The following is a 15,088-nucleotide window of genomic DNA, read 5'->3' on the forward strand; positions in this document are numbered from 1 at the left end:
ATCGCGGTGCGCGGGCCTCTCACTATCGCAGCCTCTCGTTGCGGAGCACAGGCTCCAGACGCGCAAGCTCAGTAGTTGTGGCACATGGGCTTAGTTGCTCCGCGGCATGTGGGATCTTCCCAGACCAGGGCTCGAACCCGTGTCCCCTGCATTGGCAGGCAGATTCTCAACCACTGCGCCACCAGGGAAGCCCTCGTTCCTTTTTATGGCTGAGTAATATTCCATTGTATATATGTATCACATCTTCTTTATCCATTCGTCTGTTGATGGAACTTTAGGTTGCTTCCATGTCCTGGCTATTGTAAATAGTGCTGCAATGAAAATTGGGGTGCATGTATCTTTTTGAATTATGGTTTTCTCAGGGTATATGCCCAGTAGTGGGATTGCTGGGTCATATGGTAGTTCTATTTTTAGTTTTTTAAACCATACTGTTCTCCATAGTGGCTGTATCAATTTACATTCCCACCAACAGTGCAAGAGGGTTCCCTTTTCTCCACACCCTCTCCAGCATTTGTTGTTTGTAGATTTTTTGATGATGGCCATTCTGACTGGTATGAGGTGATACCTCATTGTAGTTTTGATTTGCATTTCTCTAATGATTAGTGATGTTGAGCATCTTTTCATGTGTTTGTTGGCCATCTGTATGTCTCTTTTGGAGAAACATCTATTTAGGTCTTCAGGAATGGTTTTATACTCTAATTGCTGTTTTTAATCTATCAGAAAATGATTGTATTCTAATGTTTGAAAAAATGCGAAATTTTCAAACAATTCAGTCTTTTAACGTAAAGTTTGTTGTTATGTTGGCCCCTTAGGCCTCAGATCTGAAAACAGTAAAAACAAAATCTGCCTCTCTGGATAATAATAGTATTGTTAGGACAACTCCAAAGCTGCAAAATAGTAGCTGAGAATTAACTGGGATAATTTCTAAATTAAATCGATAATTTCTAAATTAAATCATCATTTTTCTTTCATGATTCATAAGCTTGAGTAGATGGGATGATGTGTGCGATGGGGGAGAAAATAGCCTGGGTGACCTAAGAAGTGAGACACAGAGCACGTTGGTGCTGAGCCCAGAACAGGGGGCCAGGCTGGCTCTCAGCTGCCGCTCTTGATGCTGTCAGACTCCTCCAAGTCCATGGTCTCACTTTACCGCCTCTGGCCTGCAGGGGGAGCTTCGTCTTCTAGAGCAGAGTATAGGATTTGACTGGAAAACAAAAAAAACAAAAAACAATCTATTGTTGTACAAAAGTTTCTGAAATTTTTTGTAGGCTCTGGATAGTTATGGATGCCAGAGTTTTGAAGTTTGAATAACTAAGGTGTTGTGCTAATAATGATAATAATTTTTTGTTTGTATAGTGCTTTTTTATGTGTTTCCGGAGTGATTTCCTTTGTATCTTTTCATGTGCGTCTCACAGTCACCTGATATGTGAGGCAGATGTTAATAACCTGGCAGAGGAAAACACTTAGGTGTGGGAAGTCTTGGTAACCTGTCTCTAGTCCCAGGTAATGGCAGCTCTTCTGACTCCCCACCTTTTGCCTTTACAGATTGTCTCTTTAGGATCAATGTATATGGATTGTAGAATGAGCCCAGGGTACAGTAGTCATGCATAAACTTGAGACTCTTGGTTGCAAGTGTTAGAAAGCTCACCAACTGGTCTAAGTAAAGGGAAATTTCCTGGTTCACGTTAATGAAAAGTCATAGTGTAGAAACTGCTTCAGGCATGGCTTGACCCAGAGGTTCCGATGACCTACTTAGAATCCCGCTTCTGTCTCTCTTTCAGTTCTGCTCTCTGTCTTTGCTTCATTTCACAGCCAGGCTCTCGCCTCATGGGTGTTGTTGACTTCAGGCTGACATCCTCACAGCTTTAAGTCTAATGGAAAGACTGTCTTCCTTGTAGCTTCTGCATGAGTCTTACAATTCACTCTGATTGCATCAGTCAGGTCCACTGCCCATCCCAGGTCTAAAAGCTGGATGGATTTACACTGATTGACCAGTCCTAGATCATGACTTTTCTGAACCATTCACTGTGACTGGAGAGACTCAGAGCACTGTTTGGCCAGCCCTGGTCATACAGGATCCCCAGCTGGACCCACAGACTGAGAAAGGGTGAGGCAGATGCTTTATATTGGAGTTTTTTACCAAGGAAGGGATAAGGAGGCTGGCTAGGTGGCCAAAAAACCCTCAAAAGTCCATTGTAAATGTCAGTCTAGTACGTCTCAGGCAGATAGAGAGTTCTGTAACCTGGAACAATGCTTCTCAGAGTGTGGTCCACAGAAGGTGATAGCCTGTGAGCTCTTTGTTACCTGTCTGTAAGGAGATTGTGCCAGAATGAACATCACGCTTGGCACTAAACACACTGATTAGTTTGAGCTGACATTTTTTTTTTTTCATAGCAGGACTTTTTGAGGAAGGAAGCAGTGCACTGACTTATATTCTGTGCGAGCTCCTTATCTTTTGGAGGGACCGCATTTGAGTGCCCCTGGCCTAGAGCACAGACTTCTCTCATAGGCAGAAGGAAGCTGCTGCAAATTCAAACTCTGAGCAAAGGGAAACAACCCCAAACCAAATATACCCGATGAGCGTGGGAGGAGGACAGAAAGGAGACACTTATTAATGTTTTTTTTTAGTGAAATCACTCGACCCAGCATCTGTTCTTTGTTTTCTGAGTTTTTTGTTTTTACATAGTTGCTTAAAAATTTACAGAGTGGACGAAACACGAGGCACTCGTACAGCTTGTGTTAGAGGGAAAACCCGTGTCAGTATGCTGGTGCCAGGCTGGCAGTTTCACGAATCCACGAGGACCTGGGGGAAACACGCTCAGTTAACATCCGTGGGTGTGTTGTTATGCCAAACACTTAGGAAGTTGCTCTGCTCCATAAAGGCCTCCTTTCTCTGACAAGACTTTGAAGCTATTCTTCTGATGTGCAACTCCTGAGAGCAAGCTGATTTAACTCTGCACAGGTGAGGTGGGGACAGTTATTTTTATTGATTTTTCTACCTGGAACTCACAACCGAATGATAGAATTAAGGGAAGGAGATTATTCTTGTGGCTCTCCATTCAGCAAATATTTATTGGGGAATCTACTTCTGGGGGCTTAATGAGGAATAAGACCTGCTTCCTGACCTTGAAGAACTTCCAGGGGAATCCGTGAGAGACACACAACTCACCGTGGGAACAGGCATCGTGAATGGTCAGCGTTATATATGTGTGCCGGGCACTTCCTATTGTCAGACCTCATGACATATGAAGTTGGACTTAATTACTCCCATTTACAGATGAGGAAACTGAGATGCAAATTATTTGGCCAAGGTCACCGACTAGTAAATGTTAAAGCGGAGATGCAAACTCAAGCCCGTCCAACGATAGTGGTTCATCAGCAACGCTTACCCTCTTTCCTCCCTAAATCACAACAGGCAAAGGAGATGAGCCCATCAGGATGGAGCTGGGAGGAGGGGAGAGGAGCCGTGTGGCTGTCCTCCCTTCTACATGGGCTAATTTGGCTCTGCTTCGCCAGCTTTCCTGCCCTGAATAAGGTCACAGTGATGAGGGCTGATGGCATGAATGTCAGTCTTTGGAGGGACAGGACAACTTCAACCAGTCGTTGTTACTCTTATTATAATTTCCCTGCCGCAGCCCTTCTCAGCTGGACAAGATTGCCTCAAAGCCTGTGCTGGCGAGTGTTTAGAACAGATGTGCAGATTCTCACACTCAGGAGCTTGCCAGGGAGAAGCCACCCCAGTGCTGGTGATCTGGTTGCTCAAACCATGCTCTTTTCTTGCTTAGGGTCAGCAGTTGGAAGACTCTGCAAATCTAAATTGAGGCATCTGGACAGGACTGGCCTTGGTTTCCTACCCAGCACTTTGATCTTGAGCCTTCCCTAACTGCTTGTCAGGGTTTCTGTCTTCACTCAACACAATGGAATAGAGATTGGCCGGGGGTGTCGGTGAGGAAACACACACGGATGATCAGACTCGCGTGGAATGAAATTACTCAGTTAAGCAAACTGGAGCCTGTGGGTTCCCTCCCGCTTGGTTTGGCTCCAATATCATGTAAGGGATCTTGGATCCATAGGGAAAAGAACGTAAATGTTGATCTATCAATAGAATGGAGACCCTTCCCCTAAGGTTCCCTGTCTCTGTGGTTAGAGGCAGTTCTCCTCTTTCACGTGGTTTTCTCATCAGAGGTGATCGGAGTCCGATTGCAAGGATGACTTAAGATGTGGGCGCAGTGGCAAAATAATAACCCCCTCCTCTGTATTTTAGTTATGTTCCTGCTCCATCTAAAGATGTTTTCCATAACCCTTATAAAATGACTTATTAAAGCTGGGCTCCAAGGGGAGAACTTCATGACGCTGGACTTAGCAGTGATTTATTGGCTATAACAGCAAGACACATGCAACAAAAGAAAAAAATAGACAAATTGGACTTCATCAAAATGAAAAACTTTGGTGTATCAAAGCATGCTGTCAACAGAGTAAAATGGCAATTCACAGAATGGGAGAAAATATTTGAAAATCATCTATCTGATAAGGGATTAATATCCAGAACATATAGAAAACTCCTAAAATTCAACAACAAAAACCAAACAACCTGATTGAAAAATGGGCAAAGGACTTGAATAGACATTTCTCCAAAGAAGATATGCAAATGACCACTGAGCCCATGATAAGGTACTCAATATCATTAAGCATTAGGGAAATACAAATCAAAATCATGAGATACCACTTCGTGCCCATTAGGATGACTGTTATCAAAAAAATAGAAAATAACAAGTGTTGGTGAGGGTGTGGAGAAATTGGAATTCTTGTGCACTGCTTTTGGGAATGCAAAATGGTACAGCTGCAATAAAAAACAGTATGGTGATTCCTAAAAAAATTGAAAATAGAGTTACCATATGACCCAACAAAAAAATTGAAAGCAGGGACTTGAGCAGATATTTTGTATACCTGTGTTCACAGCAGCATTATTCACAGTAGCCAAAAGTTGGAAACAATCCAAATGTCTATTGACAGATGAATGGATAAACAAAATAGTATATCAGTACAATGGAATATTATTCAGGCTTAAAAAGGAAGAAAATTCTAACACATGCTACAACATGGATGAACCTTGAAGACATTATGTTAAATGAAATAAGCCAGTCACAAAAGGACAAGTCCTGTATGATTCTACTAATATGAGTTACTTAGAATAGTCAAATTTATAGAGACAGAAAGTATTGGTGCTTACCAGGAGCTGTGGGCTGGGGAGAATGGGGAATTATTGTTTAATGGGGACAGAATTTCAGATGAAAAGAGTTCTGTGAAAGGATGGTGGTGATGTTCGCACAACAATGTGAATGTACTTAATGCCACTGAACTATACACGTAAAAACGGTTAAAATGGTAAATTTTATATGTATATTTTACCACAATTAAAAAGATATGTTTATAACTCCCCTCCCCAGGCTACAACAGAGATTTTCTTGAGGATTATATGGGGGAGGGGGATATGTTCTCACTCGCCTCACTCAGAGCCCTTTCGGGTGCTGTAGGAGGTGCGTATTTAATTTAACTGAATTCATTCCTATGCACTCGTATAAAAAGGGTGAGAAAAATAGCAGTTCACTGAGAGCAGGCCAACCTGCCCTCTGTAGTAGCACGTGCATTTATGCCCCCAAGTGAGGTTCTTATTCCAATGCATCTTACAAGCTGGTATTCTAAGCTGCCTATTTTTCAAACAAAAAGGCCCCTAAACACAGGTCAGCTACTTTATGTGATGAGCAGAGGAAGGAGGGAGGCGGCCTCCAAGCTGGTGCTGGAGATACTCTGGCAAAGGAGGGAGTCTGGTCCTCTGCCCTCAAGGAGTTGGCCAGGGAGTTCCCTGGAGGTTCAGTGGTTAGGACTCCGCGCTTTCATTGCCAAGGGCCCAGGTTTGATCCCTGGTCGGGGAACTAAGATCCAGAAAGCCGCTTGGTGCAGCCAAAAAAAAAAAAAAAGGTGTTGGCCAGTTAATGACAGAATGATAAAATTAATGTAAATGAACACTCAGATTTATCTCATGCCAATCAATTTGTGAATATATTCTTTTATATGTACACATAAACATATTCAAACACCTCAACTGTCTTTCCAAAAGGATGTGTTGTGGCTTAAAAGAATAATGATGATGAAAATAAGATAAGCATTTCTTATGAATAAAATTTAAAAGAAATCTAGGTCAAGGGTAACTGAAGAAGAACTAGATGAGACCACAGAGAGACTTAGCACATAGAAATTTATGCTGTAATATCTTATGAAATAAATACACTTGGGCCTTGGATTCAGCTCTCATCTTTCTGCAGCCGAATAAAGAAGTTACGAGACTCTCAGTGCTTTAAGAGAAAAGCGGGTTGTTGCCGCAGACATGCTTCTTCCTTGCTGTCATGTCAGGTCCTGAGTCCTCATAAAGGGTAAACTGGGCTACTTAGGGTCTTCAATCGCGTCCTTATAACAAACTCAATGGTAACCTGATTTCTGGGATTCTTAGTGCATTTTGGAGGCCTAATGACAGCACAGTTCAGTAGGAGCGATTCTCTGGGGCTAAAATCTCTGCTCTCCAATTATCCAGCTCCCTTCCTGTAGGAACAGTTATTTCTGGCACGCGTGATTTTGATGAAAACTAGGCAGCCAACAGTTCAAAGGTACATTCTTTGGCAAGGGCCTGGCGAGCAATTATTGTATATTGCAGACTAAGGCCACATTCACATATTTAAAAATCACCCAAATTGAAGGTAGGATTGATGTTTTTCTATAAAAACTTAGAAGTTGACCCAGGACTTGGCTAAGGGAGTCATCCCCACTCCTACAGCGTGACCTGAGGCCATGCCTGTGGGCAGGGCCAGGATTTTCCACAGAAAACTGTTTTAAGTCAGTTCCAACACCTGAACAAATAACAATCAAGGCTTGAAAATTCCACTCTGGGAAGCATGGGAATAATGAAAAATCTTAAGTAATAGTTACCAATTTCTCTTTACATCCAGAGAAAAATTTCCAGTGGTACATGGATGCAATGTTAAATTATAAGTGAATGTTAAAATTTTAAGAATAAATTAGTTGCAAACTGTGCCCCTAAGTAATGAAATGAATTGGACTGTAGGGTAGTTGAATTTGGTCAATTACATTTTGTGTCAAAAGTGATAACTTGGGCTTCATGGTAGTTGATCTTGAGCCATTTTTCCTGATGAAAGATGGTGGGGATCTTTTGTTATTGAGGCCATTCCTAGAATCTTGATGTGAAAGAACAGACTTGTTTTTCTATTCTCTTTAACAGCAAGCTAGTGTCTAGATCATCTGAAAGTGGTTTCAAATTATTAAGAGGCAGGTTAAAAAGGAGAACCAAAATATATCCTTCCTTTTTCTCATCCGTATAACAGGGATGTTAATAGTATCTCCCTCATAGATTTATTATGATGATTCAATATGTAAAAGCAATTAAAACAGAGTCTGGGTGCTTTCCTGGTGGCACAGTGGTTAAGAATCTGCCTGCCAGTGCAGGAGAGATGGGTTTGAGCCCTGCTCTGGGAAGATCCCACATGCTGTGGAGCAACTAAGCCCGTGTGCTACAACTACTGAGCCTATGCTCTAGAGCCTGCGAGCCACAACTACTGAGCCCGTGTGCTGCAGCTACTAAAGCCCGCGCACCCTAGAGCCCATGCTCAACAACAAGAGAAGCCACCACAATAAGAAACCCGCACACTGCAACAAAGAGTAGCCCCGGCTTCCCGCAACTAGAGAAAGCCCGTGTGCAGCAACGAAGACCCAACACAGCCCTAAATAAATAAATAAATAAATTTATTTAAAAAAAAAAAAACGCACAGTAACAGCAGTAACATTTTTTTAAAAAAACAGAGTCTGGTACATAGTAAGTATTCAATATATCTTAGCTATTATTGTTATCATATTTCAGAACTTTTTTTTTGTTTTTTTGGCTGCACCATGCGGCTTGTGGGATCTTATTTCCCCAACCAGGGATCGAACCTGTGCCCCCTGCAGTGGAAACGTGGAGTCTTAACCACTGGATTACCAGGGAAGTCCTCATTTCTCAGAACTTTTGTCTGATTTCACAAAAATAAGTCCTGCTGAACCTCACTCCATAAAGATAAAAGGCAGGTTTTCTTAAATAATCAGTCACTGGAGTCTCTTGAACTAATAACGTAGTTCAGACCGGGGCTTCGTGCACAGAGGTAGAGGCCAAGGGAAAATCAGTAATCATAAATTGCAGACGACCTTAATACTGTTTTTGATAGATCTCTATGGAGGCTGATAAAATTAGTCGTAGAATTACTGTTTCTAAAGCCTGTTAGCTCCTCAGTAGAAAAAATGGCTTGAGAAATTCGGATTAAAAATTTTTAAAGTGGAAATGGAAGATATCCCTTTAAAAAATGGCATAGAGTTTACTCCGAGGTCATCTGTTTTAGATCATACCAGTTATATTGCTGGAGGAAGCAGACTGGCAGGATTTGGAACACAATGGTATTGGACTTTGCACAGTTGTAGGTCCAGGAAGTTTACACGGGGGGCTTGCTGTAATTTGGCTCCTATAACATTGAGGCTGGGAGCGTGGGCGTTGCCGTTACTGGGTTGGAGTCATGGAGTCATACCCAGAACTAGCTGTGAGCTCGCCAGCAAGCTGCTCCATCACTCTAAGCTTCAGTTTCCTTGTCTGTAAATCAGGGCAACAAGCATCTGTGGATACAGTTGTTGAGATATGGATTAAATAAGAGAATGCAATTAAAATAATTAGCACTGTGCTGGACACATTGTTGGTATATCTATTATTAGAGAACTTTAACATCAGTTCTGGGGACTTCCTTGGTGGTCCAATGGTTAAGACTCTGCGCTCCCAATGCAGGGGGCCTGGGTTCGATCCGTGGTCGGGGAAATAGATCCTGCATGCATGACTCAACTAAGAGTTTGCATGCCACAACTAAGGAACCCACATGCTGCAACTAAAGATCCTGTATGCTGTAACTAAGACCTGGTGCAGCCAAAAATAAATAATTAATAAATAAATAGTAAAAAAAAAATTTTAAATTTAAAAAATTAAAAGGCAACTTTCTTTAAAAAAATTAAAAATAAAATAGAATAAAAAATAAAATCAGTTCTGTATGTGTAGATAGATCCTTTTCCAGAATCTGATCAGAATCTCCTAGGGAGATGGAGAAACCTGTCCACGGTTTATAAAATTGAGAAAATTAAGCCTCCTTGAAGTCTAGAGTTAGGGTCTAGAGTCACCCTAAATCTTGTTTCCTTACTGATTTTATAGTCAAGGAGGCAAAAGCATTTTAAATCAGGGCTTAATTTTAAATAAATAAGATCCAGTTTGCCCTTTCATTTTCATGTCACGTACCACAGGATTAACCTCTCTAAGATTTTCTGTGCTATCTTCTTAGGCTCAGACCTAGAAGGCCAGGGCCCATGTTTTCCAAACATGAGCCCAATGGATAAAGCCAATTAAAAAAAAATCTCTTTAATAATCTTAAAATACATAAAGAATAATTGAAAATATAAAAGTTTAAGAGGGATAAAAAGAAGCACAAAAGATGAAAAACAGAAAATAATTAAAATAAAGGATGATTTTAAAAGGAAAAAAGTTTCAGCTGAACTTTTAAAGGAGTAGAGAATGTTAAAAAGGCAAGAAAAATGTAAAGTGAGAGCTCAGAATGAAATGAAACAGTGCGAGTTAGAACAAAATACTAAAATAGAGCAGAGCTATACAGTTATAAAAGTCTTAAAGACAAGGTAAAAATATATACTTCCAGGGACTTCCCTGGTGGCACAGTGGTTAAGAATCTGCCTGCCAATGCAGGGGACATGGGTTCAAGCCCTGTTCCGGGAAGATCCCACGTGCTGCAGAGCAACTAAGCCTGTGCACCACAACTACTGAGCCTGTGCTCTAGAGCCCGCGAGCCACAACTACTGTGCCCACGTGCCACAACAACTGAAGCCCGCGCGTAGAGCCTGTGCTCCACAACAAGAGAAGCCACTACAATGAGAAGAAGCCTGTGCACCGCAACGAAGAGTAGTCCCCGCTTGTCGCAACTAGAGAAAAGCCTGCATGCAGTAATAAAGACCCAACGCAGCCAAAAGATAAAGAATAAATCCATCTGGAAGTGGTTGGGCAGCAACATCTGCTTAAAGACCCACTTAAGAGTCCTCGAAGCTGGAATAATTTCCCAGCTCAGGGTCCTCCATCGAGGCCACTAAGCGTGGGCTTGGTACCTCTTATATTATTGACAGCCTTCATGCCGTGCTCCTGCATTATTTCCATCATTCCTCCCTATAGCTCCAGGTCGTAGATATTGTTATCCTCATACTACAGAGGAGCAAACTGTCTGGATACGTGCCCTGCTCCACTAGCAGATGGTGGAGCTGGAGCCTGAAGCCCAGCTGATGCCAAAACCCATGCACTATTCTTGATCTTTCTCTGCTTTCCAGGAGACGTTATCATCAGCAGCAGCAACAAAGACAATAGCACAATCCCTCGCCCCTTAATCCCTCCCCTTTACCTTGTCAAGATTATCTATCAAATTAGGAAAGACTGCTGTTCTTAGCAAAGAGCCCAGCGATAGTCAATGTGCAGTGGGTACTCTGTGTATCTTGATAACCCACTGGAGTGTTACATTTTTTTATATCTTCTCCCTCCCCCCCCTTTTTGGGGGTACAAAGTTGATCCCAGTTATTCCATCATTTACCGCAGTTCAGTCTCCTAAATATTTCCCTCATGTGGCCACTTTTCTCCATCTTCGCTGCCACTACCAAGTTCAGGCCACCGTCTTGTCATTCCTTGTATTCGTTTCCTGTAGCTGCTGTAACAAATGACCACCTACCTAGGTGGCTTGAAACAACAGAAATTTATTCTCTCCCAGTTCCGGAGGCCAGGGGTCTGAAGTGAGGACCAAGGTGTGTCAGCAGGGCTGCGCTCCCTCCAGGGGCTCTAGGGGAGAATCTGCTCCTTGCCTCTCTCTTCCAGCTTCTGGTGTCTGCTGACACTCCTTGGCTCGTGGCGGCATCATTCCAGTCTCTGCCTCTGGGGTCACATCGCCTCCTCCTCTGTGTGTGTCAAATCTCTGCCTATCTCTTAGGAGGAGACCTGTGTTTGCATTTGGGACCCACCCAGATAATCCAGAGTAATCTCCCCACCTCCAGATTCTCACCTTAATCACATTTGCAAAGGCCCTTTTTTCACCCTATGAGGTGACATTCATGGGTTCCAGGGACTAGGATGCAGCTATAGTTTGCAGGGCCGTTTTTCCCTCTGTCACACCACTGAACTTTTGCAACCATCTCTTCCTCCTTTGTCCCACCCAGCAGTCCAAGTTTCCCTAAACACGCAGATCAAATCATGCACGGTGGGCTTTAAACTCTTCAGTGTCTCTTACGGGCCTTGGGATGGTCCTGATTCCCTGATAGGGCCCGTGATTACCTCTCCACCTTCCTCTCCCCCACTTTTCCCTTCCACACTATATTCCACCCCACTCAACTCCCCCTGGCTCCCCGAGGAGGTGGGCTTCCTCGCTCCTCTGGGCCCTTGTGTATGCCTCCAGCCCTCTCCCGCCTTGTCTCTTTTTGCTGGGCTCATTCTTTTTTTTTTTTTTTCTTTTTTCCCTTTGGCCATGCCATGCGTCATGCAGGATCTCAGTTCCCCAACGAGATATCAAACTCACGTCCCCTGCGTTGAGAGTGCGGAGTCTTAACCAGTGGACCACCAGGGAAGTCCCTGGGCTCGTTCTAGTTCATCATTCTGTTCCCGTTTAGACTTTGGACTTCACTTCCTCCGAGAAGGCGTGCTCTGCCCACGCTGGGTTGGTCGTGCCTTTCTGTGCGTTCGGTCAGAGCTCTTACCTCAATAGGGACAGCCTATCATGTGTCCGCCTGTTCACAGGATGTACCCCCTGCACCTGGCATGGCACCTGACACACAGTAGGTGCTTAATAAATGATGAGAATACCCGTGAGAGGGGAGCCTCTACATCCACCCTACTGAGCACAACGCTGCAAGCAAGAACACTGATCCACGCAGAAGAGTTTTTGCCGGAGAGGAGTATCAGTGTGAATGCCAGAAGTTCCCACAGATCTTTATTTTTAAGCATAAATCAAGAATTATGTAATTATGAGATCCAAGAAAATATTTTCATGCTTATTCCTTTGTTTTCTTTCAGGCCATTCCTGTGTTTCTCACTTTGCATAATGTAGCTGAAGTTATCATCTGTGGGCACCAGAAGTGTTTTCAGAAAGAGGTAAATGATTACGCAAAAGGCTAGTTTCACTTCCCTTGCTTGAAATTTCAAAGACGTGCTTTTTATGTATGGTCCAGATTAGTGTCTGCCTTTTCCTGCCATCTGTTTCCAGTCAAGCCTGCCTGACGGTGGTCACTAATTTCAAGGATCACGGTTTTGACATCCCTTCAGTTCACCAAACATACGTGGGGATGCTTGTGGGTCTGAATGGACCTCAACCCCAGGCCAGCGCTGAGCCATGGCCTGGGGGGCTGAGGTAGAGATGACTGTGGGCCTGGATGGTGGGGGGGGGACATTCCCCCCCTCCCCCCACTGCATCCCAGCACCACGAGGAAATATTTGGCGAGCTTCCCACAGGGTGCTGGGAGCTTTAGCCCACCCTGGGGACATCCTCTTTTCTTCCCAACCCCAGCTCTGCCTTCCACCAGTTGGAACACGTTTCCTCACCTTCCGGGCCTCCATCCATGAAAAGGGGAGAGAAATGTCACCCACTCAAAGAGTCGTTGGGAGGACACCATGCAGCACAGGTGCTAGTAGGTGCTCCCAACACTTTCTGGCACATAGTAGGTGCTTTGTACCTACTATGTAGTTTAGCTATGATTTTTAACGTTATTGGTGGTTTTAGTTTGGTACCTCTTTTGAGAGTTCCTTTTTTCTAACATCTGCCTGTTTCAAATGACTTCACATCAAAATTTTGGAACTTTTAAGCTCGAGAGAGGCTAGTGGGCCATGCAGGCAGCACACTTCTTACAGGTGTGGGGGGGACAGAGAGACACCTTTCTTGTGGCCAAGGCCACTCCACACACCACCGCTCCCGGGGGACCTTTCTGACACATGGATCTGATCATGTCCCCCTACATACAGCCCTTCAGGACCACCCAAAAGCTACCTGGAGGCCTGCAAAGCCCTTTGCCACCTGGGCCCCATCCACCTCTCTGGCTTCAGAAATTCCAGCCACAACCAAACTTCTCACTTTCCCTAGACCATGTCGTGGTGTTTCTCTCCTCTGATCTGTCAGCAAACCTCTTCGTGCACCCCTGCCCCATTCACTATATGAATATTTCTACGTCCCTGTGTACGTGGCCACCCTGCCAGGCCCGGGTCTGCAGTCATAAGCAAGAGGCATGATTGCTGCTCTTACAGAGCATCAGCCCAGAAGGGGAGACAGACGTTAAACTAAGAATTAGACCCACCTGCTCGATTGTGTGGCCAGAGCAGGCCACTCTGGGGAGGTGACATTAAACACAGACAAAGGATGAGCAGGAGTTAGACATGGGGGTAAGAGGAGGGCTCCCTGGAAGAGGAAGCAGCAGACGCAAAGGACCAGGCATAGGAAGGGACTTGGTGGAAGTCATTCTGGGCTGTGTGGCTGGAGCTTGATGAGAAAGAGAGGGGGTGCTTAGGACGAGGCTGGAGACGGGCCTCTGGGGCTGAACTAGGAATTTGGGATTTATGCTGAGTGCACTGGGAGCTGGGAGGAGCCGGATGGGTTATAAGGCCCACAGACACTGAGCAGCTTCACAGTGTTAAACGCTCCGCCAGTTTCTGCGGAGGAGAACGGATTACAGGAGGCGAGGGAAGCCTGTAGTGACTCCAGCGAGGCTCCGTACTTCAGGCTAATCTGCCTGCAGTGGGAACCTTCCCTGACACCTCAGGCAGCTTGCGCACCTTCAGCTGACATTTTACTTATCACACCAGCTTGCAATTTCCATATTTCATCAATTCTATCATGTGCTGCTTTTTTTCACATCTAAAATTTTCACTATCGGGACTTCTCTGGCGGTCCAGTGGTTAAGTGCTTCCACTGCAGGGTGCACAGGTTCGATCCCTGGTCGGGGAACTAAGATCCCACATGCTGTGTGGTGTGGTCAAAAAAATAAATAAATAAAAATAAAATAATTCTTTAACAAATAAGTTTTCACTATCTGAAATCAGGGTGCTTTTATATAGTCAATGGTATGTCCTGGTCTAATGTTTTTTGGGTTTTTTTTTCTTAGTAGTATAAAACGTACTAATTTTACAATCAGTGGCATCTTAAATTCAGCGAAATACAGTATGATTTTCCCTGTGTCTCTGCCTGCTTCCAGCCCTCTCATTGCAGTGACCCTGTGGTTGGGTTTGTTTTTGGAGCCCCAGGTCTCAGCCCAAGGACTGGAGCTGAGCTGAAATATTCACTAACTGGTCACTTAGGTTCCAGGAGCTGCTCAGGTTCTGGGAGACTAGTCAGACCCTGACTCAATTCCACTCAAATTCCAAAGAAGGCTTCTTATTCACAAAATGGATACCTTTCGTGTGAATTAAAAATGAAGATTTACCTGGTCTAGGGACGAGATCCAGGCATCTTCATGGGATACTGCTTCTTTCTTTTTTTTTGGGCCATACCATGTGGCATGTGGGTTCTTAATTCCCTGACCAGGGATAGAACCTGCACCCCCTGCATTGGAAGCGTGCTGTCTTAACCACTGGACCACCTGGGAAGTCCCTTCATGGGGTATTGCTTCTTGATGGACAAGTCAGATCAGGTAGGAGAATGTGAGGGTGGGACATGGGGCTGGAGGGTCCTCAGTGTATTTCCACCAAGCAGAGCCCAAGGGCCAGACTCCCAGACCAAGAGGACCTTTCCTTGGAAGCAATTGGGTGAATACCAAAATATTGTGAATCTTCAACTCCATTTCATTACTGACACAAAACAACATCATTTCTTGTCGGGGAAAATTAGGAAACAATTGAGTGGGTTACATATCTATTTAGTTATTTTTAAAAAACCCCTTTCTTGGGCTTCCCGGGTGGCTCAGTGGTTGAGAATCTGCCTGCCAATGCAGGGGACAC

At 44.1% G+C, this 15,088-nt stretch overlaps 1 protein-coding gene across 3 annotated transcripts in view; it reads left to right on the forward strand.

The window, feature by feature from the left end:
* Positions 1-15,088, forward strand: part of TMEM241 (transmembrane protein 241) — a 107,331-nt gene that overhangs the window by 24,218 nt on the left and 68,025 nt on the right. For all 3 annotated transcript variants that reach the window (XM_007197627.2, XM_057526748.1, XM_057526749.1), the window contains exon 5: positions 12,182-12,259. In XM_007197627.2, coding sequence (XP_007197689.1) covers positions 12,182-12,259 — 78 coding nt within the window. The remainder of the gene's footprint in view (positions 1-12,181; positions 12,260-15,088) is intronic.

The sequence above is a fragment of the Balaenoptera acutorostrata genome, chromosome 13 (assembly GCF_949987535.1).
Source record: "Balaenoptera acutorostrata chromosome 13, mBalAcu1.1, whole genome shotgun sequence".
NCBI classification, from domain to species: domain Eukaryota; kingdom Metazoa; phylum Chordata; class Mammalia; order Artiodactyla; family Balaenopteridae; genus Balaenoptera; species Balaenoptera acutorostrata.